This window comes from Frankliniella occidentalis, unplaced genomic scaffold (genome assembly GCF_000697945.3).
Source record: "Frankliniella occidentalis isolate FOCC.00 unplaced genomic scaffold, Focc_3.1 Scaffold288, whole genome shotgun sequence".
NCBI lineage: Eukaryota > Metazoa > Arthropoda > Insecta > Thysanoptera > Thripidae > Frankliniella > Frankliniella occidentalis.
In genome coordinates, this window is record NW_026267414.1 from 311114 (window position 1) to 319358 (window position 8245).

The following is an 8245-nucleotide window of genomic DNA, read 5'->3' on the forward strand; positions in this document are numbered from 1 at the left end:
CTCAGCCAAACGACACGTCTGCAGGGCAGAGCCAGGGGGTAGGCCTGTACAACCGGAGAGTGCCGGAGGGGTATGAGGACACGCGGCGGTATGAGGAGTACGAGGAGCAGCGGCGGCGCCAGGAGGAGGAGGCGGCCAGGTACTACGCGGCGTTAGCGGCGAGCGGCGGCGGCAGCTCCGGTGGCAGCTCCGGTGGCAGCTCCGGCGGCGGTGGCGCTCGCGGCGCTGCTCGCGGCGACGCTTACGACAGAAGCTCCGCCGGCGAGGCCTCCTACGGATACGGCAGCAGCTCCGGCGGCGGCGGCGGCGGCGGCGCTTATGGCAGCAGCTCCGGCGGCGGCGGCGCTTACGGCGGCAGCTCCGGCGGCGGTGGCGCTTACGGCGGCAGCTCCGGCGGCGGTGGCGCTTACGGCAGCAGCTCCGCCGGCGCTTACGGCGGCAGCTCTGGAGGCGAAAGGGGCGACGGCGGCCTCCGGAGCGGCAGCTACGACCTGGTGGCGGCCAGCGGCGTCGAGGCCGCCCGCAGAAACGGCACCGGAGCGGCATGCGCGCCCAAGTGCTTCGCCGAGAAGGGCAGCAGGGTAAGTGTTCTGGCTGTCTGTGCTGGGCGGTGGCGCAGCGTGGTCAACGACCACTCCTGACGAGCAGCTCCTGTTTGTTTGCAGGGCCCCCCTGGCATGACCGGCCTGCCGGGTCCCAAGGGTCAGCAAGGTTTCACCGGCCAGGAGGGTCTGCCGGGCTCCAAGGGTGACAAGGGCGAGTCTGGGCCCGCGGGCCCGCGAGGACCCAAGGGAGACAGGGTGAGTAAGATTTTTCTTTTAAATAATCAAACCTCTGAATAGTTTTCAGTGTTTTCATTGACGCAAGACTTTCTCCGTTTTAGGGCCGTGCCGGTATGCCCGGCTTCCCCGGTATCAGCGGAGTTCCCGGTACGATGGGACCGCCTGGCTTGCCAGGTCGCCCCGGTATGGACGGCTGCAATGGAACGGACGTAAGAACGATTTTGGATCACTCTAACTAGTATCAAAGGGCTTCGCACTCAAGTGTCTTTTCCTATGCGTTGCAGGGTGCACCTGGACTTACAGGTCTCCAGGGAGAGCAAGGACCTAGAGGTTTCCCGGGCCCGAGCGGCGTTAAGGGTGACAAGGGAGAGGCAGCGTACGCTGGGTTGTTCCCTAAGGGACAGAAGGGTGAACCTGGAAGGGACGGCGTGAGAGGTCTTCCGGGCACTCCAGGATTCCAGGGACCTCAAGGTCCTCAGGGAGCCAAGGGTGAAAGAGGACCAGAGGTAAGAATATTTAACATATTCAACTGAATCCGGATCAACGATTGGCGCTTCCGCTTAAGAATAATGTTTATACTTTTTTTTCAAGGGGCCACTTGGTCCCGTCGGCATCAAAGGCGACAAAGGACAAATGGGTTTGGGCTTCGAAGGACCTGCGGGAGACAAGGGAGAGAAAGGACCTCCTGGCCCCCCGGGTGACTCCAGCTACATTCACATGCCACCAGGCTCGGTGGTCGGCCCCGTAGGCGACAAGGGAGAAAAGGGTGACCGGGTGAGTAGCTCCGCGAGCTCCGTGCAGACTCCCCAACCCTACCTTTAATATTGCTAATTTAACGTTTTTCCAACTACAGGGTGAGAGGGGAGTGGACGGTGCTAAGGGAGAGCCGGGCATCAGCGGCGCCCCCGGAGGTCCCGGTGAGATAGGCAAACACGGCGAGAAAGGTCTTCCGGGCCAGCCCGGCCTACCGGTCAGTAGAGCGCTTCTATCGATTCCCCCCTAAACTCGCACGAATTTTTCATGAAATTGTGTCATACATTAGGGTCGCTCCGGATTCCCTGGACCTGCTGGACCGGAGGGACAAAAGGGTGACCGCGGCGTCGATGGAATCAGCGGCCTCCCCGGCCGTCCCGGCTTGAAGGGCGAGCCTGGCCACGACGGCCCGGCCGGTCTCACTGGACTTCGAGGACCTCCTGGCCCCCCTGGAGGTGGTAAGGGCAGCCCAGGCCCCCCAGGCCCGCAAGGACCCCGTGGGTACCCCGGCGCGCCGGGACCCAAGGGTTTGGATGGCTTCGACGGTCCGCAGGGTCTACGAGGTCCGCAGGGCAATCCTGGTGGCCCCGGAGTTCCCGGATCTCCCGGACCGGAAGGAGCGCCCGGCGAGAAAGGCAGCAAGGGTGACTCTGGCCTCCCTGGTTTCCCTGGAGAGGTGGGACCTCGAGGGTATCCCGGGCCGCAAGGACCTCCGGGTCTGAGGGGTCTCAATGGAGAAAAGGGCCATTCCATCCCCGGTCCCAAAGGCATGGACGGTCTGCCGGGTCGCGACGGTGAGAAAGGAAACAAGGGAGAAAGAGGTTTCCCTGGACTTCGAGGTTTCCCTGGAGACTCAATGGAAGGCATACCCGGTGCCCCTGGACTACCAGGGTACCCTGGAGAAAAGGGTGCTGACGGCCGACCTGGAATCCCCGGCACCCCGGGTAAGTGTTCATTGCTTCTTTAAGATCGAATAGACTTCCTTCTAAAAACCAAAGTCGTTTTTCGTAACCACATTCTCTTCCGCGCGCGCGCAGGCGGACAGGGCCCCAAGGGAGATATCGGAGGACGCTGCACTGACTGCCGACCTGGAGGTCCTGGAGAAAAGGGAGACCGCGGGCGAGACGGCCGAGACGGGGAACCCGGCATCATGGGACCAGCTGGAGAGCGCGGCACCCCTGGAGACACTGGACCAGACGGCCTCCCCGGCATCCCCGGCCCTGCTGGCAAACCGGTAGGAAAGGCGCCCGAGCGCTGGCACGGTGCCCAACAGGCGTGACGATTGGGTTGCCTACCCTGCCATCCACAGGCGGCGCGCCACCAGCTGATCTAAACGTGTTCCATCCCTACAGGGTATTGACGGCATTCCTGGAGTACCCGGGCCCGAGGGCCCAGCTGGACGCGACGCCATCGTGCCTCTGAACCTGGTCAAGGGACTGCCCGGCCCCCCTGGTCTGCGTGGAGAGCCAGGACGAGAGGGTCCGTTCGGACCGCCAGGCCCCGTCGGAGAAAAGGGCTCGCCCGGCCCCATGGGCTTCCCCGGTCTCAAGGGCGACAAGGGCTTCCCTGGAGTGCGCGGCCTCGACGGGAGTCCTGGCCGCCCAGGCTATCCGGGTGCCAAGGGAGAGAAGGGCTTAAGTATCAAGGGCGAAGCTGGCCTGCCCGGTCGCGACGGGTACAAGGGTGACGCGGGTCCCAAAGGTCTGATGGGTGAGAAGGGTCTCCCCGGGCAGTGCCCCACACCGGCAGAGATACGCGAAGGCATCAAGGGTGAGAGGGGAGCTGAGGGCCAGAGGGGACCTCAGGGACCCACTGGAGAACCCGGATATCCTGGCGCCAAGGGCATCCAGGGTATCTCTGGATTAACGGGCGCCCCTGGTCCCATCGGAGAGCCCGGCCCCGTCGGACCCAGAGGACTCCCGGGTCCACGTGGAGAGAAGGGCGATTTAGGTCCCATGGGCTTCCCTGGTGAGAAGGGACAAGACGGCCTGCCCGGCGTGCCGGGGCTACCAGGATACAAAGGTGAGCATATGCCGCATTGCGCACCCAGGAAATGGAAATCTGAAACCAAGCCAAATCACTCGAATCCATAAAACCTGTCCTTGAAAAATTGAATCAATTTGCTTACTTTTTCCTTGGTTCTAAATGTGGTTTTCTGGGTGTGCGACACTGCATGGAAATTGGTCGTGCTTTGTTTTATAACTCTCGTGGTATGTACTAAGTTTCTCCCTCTCTTTTTGTAAAGGTACTAAGGGAGAGGCGGGCATACCAGCTGTTGGGCCACCTGGACCTCCAGGCTACCCAGGACTCAAGGGCGAGAAGGGACTGCCTGGTCTCTCTGGCAGGTTTGGAAAGGATGGAGCTCCAGGTAAGCGTGTAAAATATTCTAAAACAGTATTAGTGAAGTTGTAAAATAATTTTCTTTCCCCCGTGACTAAACATTTGTCTCTCTGTTAACTTACAGGTCTGCCTGGCTTCGCAGGCGAGAAAGGAGACTTGGGAATGCCTGGCCTTAACGGGTTGCCCGGTCCCCAGGGACAGAAGGGAGATCCAGGTCCATTTGGACCTGATGGTCCACCTGGCCTTCCAGGTCGACCTGGGGCGGATGGTACTAAGGGTGAGCCTGGACAGGTTGGCCTACCCGGCCGCGCAGGACAGGTTGGCTTCCCTGGCCCTAAAGGAGAGCCCGGACCAGCTGGCTTTGATGGACCTAAAGGATTCACAGGACAAAGAGGAGCCCCTGGTAATTTCAAAATTAGTTCTATCAGTTTAACTCGTCCCAGAGGGCGTCTCATTTTGCGGTACAACGTGATCATGCGGATGGTCACGTGGTACAGCGTGTTAAAGTTACACAATTGTGTACATCTCTACGTTTTGCATTCAGGTGCGCCTGGTACACCTGGCATGGATGGACAGCCTGGCGTGAAGGGCGAGCCCGGTCCTGAAGGATACCGAGGACTGCCTGGCCCCATGGGAGTGCAAGGACTTACTGGATTACCCGGCCCCTATGGACCAAAGGGAGACATCGGCCTCCCTGGACCTCAGGGACTCTCAGGGTTGCCCGGCATCCCTGGAGCGAAGGGAGAGCCTGGACCTGAAGGCTTACCAGTAAGACAAAAAATAAAATTACATCACGTTTCAATAATTGATAATTAGATTCAATGCCACGAGATAGTATCGGCTGCAGGAGGGTTTGTCTAACCAGCACGGCGCTGTTTCCAGGGACGCAAGGGAGAGCCCGGCCCCGTGTCGGCTAAGGGTCAGAAGGGAGAGGCTGGCCTGCCTGGCCTGCGCGGTCCCCCCGGCCCCAAGGGCTACGACGGCCTCACCGGACTCAAGGGCGAGCCTGGCAGACCCGGCATCGGCCTGCCCGGGCGGAAGGGAGACATCGGTCTGACCGGCAGACCCGGTCTGGACGGCAGGCCTGGCGACAAGGGAGACCGTGGCGACATGGGCTTCCCTGGACTCAAGGGAGACCCCGGTCTAGCAGGACTCCAGGGAGCGCCCGGCATGCCCGGTGCGGACGGCATGCCTGGCGCGGAGGGGCTGACAGGACCGCAGGGTCCTCCTGGGTACACAGGCCTCAAGGGAGACGAGGGAAGGCCTGGATATCCTGGACTCAACGGCACTAAAGGGGAGATGGGCCCACCCGGTGAGTGTCGGATAAAATTTGCAAGGTCGCATTCCCTAGTCGAGCTCGTATTTTATGTTTTCCTCGACAACCTTCCTTTTGCGAAGGTCCCGCCGGCCCACTCGGCTTCCCCGGCGAACGAGGAGACAAAGGCGACCGCGGTCCCCCCGGCCCCATCGTGGACGTCAAGGGAGACAAGGGAGAGCCTGGCCGACCCGGACTGCCTGGACTGACCGGCGACAAGGGCGTCCAAGGCCTGGACGGGCTTCCTGGACCTGCTGGCGAAAAGGGTGACGTTGGCCTGCCTGGTGGCCCTGGTCTTCCAGGAGCACCTGGCTACCCTGGCGCTAAAGGTAAACTCTTGCACCGAGTCAAGCCAGTAACTCGTGCTGCACTTTCCACCAACCTGCTCTACTCACTCGTGTATATTCTGGGCGTGTGTTCGCAGGAGAGCCTGGTCTGACTGGGCCGCCTGGTTTCCCTGGCCTCACTGTGAAGGGAGAAAAGGGATTGTCTGGACTCCCCGGCAAATTCGGAGCGGCTGGACTGAACGGATACCCAGGAGAAAAGGGTACAGTGCACCCTCATGCTTTTGCGATATTAGAACAACACTCTGGTGCAAGCGTGCAGTGATTTTGGACTTGTGTGCGTTCTCCAGGTGACCGAGGTCTCCCTGGACTGCCCGGGCGCTCTGGACAAGACGGTCTTTCTGGCCTCCCGGGACAGAAGGGCGACAAGGGCAACGCTGGACTCCCCGGACTGAACGGTGCCCCTGGGGAGGTTGGCGAGCGCGGTCTGCCCGGCAGGGAAGGCTTCCCCGGTGTCCCCGGCCTCAAGGGCGACGTCGGCCCGCCCGGCCTCTACGGCGCCCCAGGCGAGAAGGGTGACGCTGGCAGGCCCGGCAGTCCCGGCTACAGCGGCAGTCCCGGCCTGAAGGGTAGGCACCGCGTCCCTTGCAGTTGCAGCCCGCTCCCGTCCGCCTGTGTGATGCTGACTTCTCCGTTGTAGGTGACAGAGGCCTGGATGGCTTCCCCGGCGCTCCCGGCCCAGTCGGCCCGCCCGGCGAACCCGGCCTCCCCGGCCCAGCCGGCCTGCCGGGTGCCCCTGGCAGAGACGGCGCCAAGGGTGAGAAGGGAGAGTCGCCGCCACTGCCGCCCCCTGGACCAAAGGGTGACCGCGGTGTGGCCGGCCTCCCCGGGCGCCCCGGAGCGCGCGGCGAGAACGGCCTGAGCGGCATGCCTGGCCTGCAGGGAGTCAAGGGTGAGCGCGGAAGCCCAGGGCTGGACGGCCCTCCGGGTCTGCCGGGTCTGACGGGAGACAAGGGCGACGCCGGCCTCGACGGTCCCCCGGGACAGCCGGGTCTCGCCGGCGAGCCCGGTGCCAGGGGCATCCCGGGCGCCTCCTGCAGCGCGCAGGGCGACTACCTCACTGGCATCCTGCTCGTCAAACACAGCCAGAGCCAGTACGTGCCTCAGTGCGAGCCGGGCCACATCAAGCTCTGGGACGGCTATTCTCTGCTCTACATCGAAGGAAACGAGAAGTCACACAACCAGGATCTAGGTAACCAGCGTCGAATCAAAGGAATTAAGACTGTACCTCTGCCTCGCTCTCTCTCTCTCTCTGACACCTCCCTTTCGCAGGTTTCGCCGGATCTTGCGTGCGCAAGTTCAACACGATGCCCTTCTTGTTCTGCGATTTCAACAACGTTTGCAACTACGCGAGCCGCAACGACAAGTCATACTGGTTGTCGACGACGGAGGCCATCCCCATGATGCCCGTCGAGGACCGCCAGATCTCCAAATACATTTCTCGGTGCACTGTGTGCGAGGCACCCGCTAACGTGATCGCCGTGCACAGCCAGTCCCTCAAGGTGCCGGACTGCCCGGCCGGATGGTACGACCTCTGGAACGGCTACAGCTTCGTCATGGTGAGTATCGCAGGAAAGCGGCAGGGTGCGACATTTTACTAACGTCTGGAAACGTGTTTCCTGACCCTTCCCGATTTGCCGGATTGCAGCACACCGGCGCGGGCGCGGAGGGCGGCGGCCAGTCGCTGGCCAGCCCCGGCTCGTGCCTCGAGGACTTCCGCGCGACACCCTTCATCGAGTGCAACGGCGGACGAGGCACCTGCCACTACTTCGCCAACAAGCTCAGCTTCTGGCTCGCCACCATCGAGCCCGGCCAGGAGTTCTCGCGCCCCAACTCACAGACCCTCAAGGCGGGCAACCTGCGCGACCGCGTGAGCAGATGCTCAGTCTGCATCAAGCGCACTTAGCCGCGCGCGCGCAGCGACAGCAGACAGTCCTCGACAGCTTTCCGATCTCGGCTGTTTACCCGAAAGGAGGACGAACCTCTCACCGAGTATTAGAGAAGAGAGCGAAGCGTTGCTCGATGGGTCCAGAAAGTGAGACCGGAGTGACACTCAGTCGCCAACGATAGACGTTCCGGCGTCATTTTCACGTCACACGACCTTATTTCGACTCCCTCCTCATATGCTCTCTGGGGGCGCTGCGGTGGCCCTTACGCCAGTGCGAAAAACCAGCCATCACACTGCCGGTTCAAAGCCTAGGCCTAGGCTTTCGAAAACCAACCCTGCCCTGACATTTCCCTGTTATTATCATTCGCCTCTTCGGTTCGCACTGGCGTGCTGCGCCCACTTTTTAAAGAGTCTGCCCTCTCAGCATGTCGGGTAAAGAACGAGCTTAGGGGTTTGGCAACATTGTGATCCTTGTAAATCGTTAACTCTTACTTTAGAAGTGCCATCAGCCGACTGTGTTCGCACCGCAGTGTTCAACTTGTGTTCCACGCGATCAGTTCGGCCCAGCCGAACCCCGGTACAGCACCACTGCCCCGACGATACCCCCCGCGATGGGCTGCAAGACGCCCTGGGCGACGGGGTAGCGCTCCTCATTCACTCAATACCCTCTCGACTGATGTGCATAATGAAATATTAGATATTTCAGGATGACTTCGATAAAAAAAACGTGGTTATTTTTATTTTTTTCTTAGTTTCAATTGCTGGGCCAATCATTTTTTATTAATCCAAAGAAAGCAAAAGAGAGAGAGGTGGAGAGAGAAAG

At 61.3% G+C, this 8245-nt stretch overlaps 1 protein-coding gene across 1 annotated transcript in view; it reads left to right on the top strand.

Annotated features, from left to right (window-relative positions):
* The window catches only part of LOC113202477 (collagen alpha-1(IV) chain), an 8467-nt gene extending 222 nt beyond the window's left edge, over positions 1 to 8245 (top strand). Inside the window, exons 2-20 of the mRNA XM_052273619.1 lie at positions 6 to 581; positions 666 to 800; positions 884 to 991; positions 1067 to 1288; positions 1374 to 1556; positions 1636 to 1752; positions 1825 to 2479; positions 2573 to 2769; positions 2888 to 3557; positions 3781 to 3903; positions 4000 to 4278; positions 4420 to 4643; positions 4758 to 5187; positions 5274 to 5519; positions 5615 to 5737; positions 5825 to 6103; positions 6175 to 6726; positions 6807 to 7093; positions 7183 to 8245. Of these exons, the coding sequence (XP_052129579.1) occupies positions 6 to 581; positions 666 to 800; positions 884 to 991; positions 1067 to 1288; positions 1374 to 1556; positions 1636 to 1752; positions 1825 to 2479; positions 2573 to 2769; positions 2888 to 3557; positions 3781 to 3903; positions 4000 to 4278; positions 4420 to 4643; positions 4758 to 5187; positions 5274 to 5519; positions 5615 to 5737; positions 5825 to 6103; positions 6175 to 6726; positions 6807 to 7093; positions 7183 to 7440 (5664 nt within the window). The 3' untranslated portion in view covers positions 7441 to 8245. The remainder of the gene's footprint in view (positions 1 to 5; positions 582 to 665; positions 801 to 883; positions 992 to 1066; positions 1289 to 1373; positions 1557 to 1635; positions 1753 to 1824; positions 2480 to 2572; positions 2770 to 2887; positions 3558 to 3780; positions 3904 to 3999; positions 4279 to 4419; positions 4644 to 4757; positions 5188 to 5273; positions 5520 to 5614; positions 5738 to 5824; positions 6104 to 6174; positions 6727 to 6806; positions 7094 to 7182) is intronic.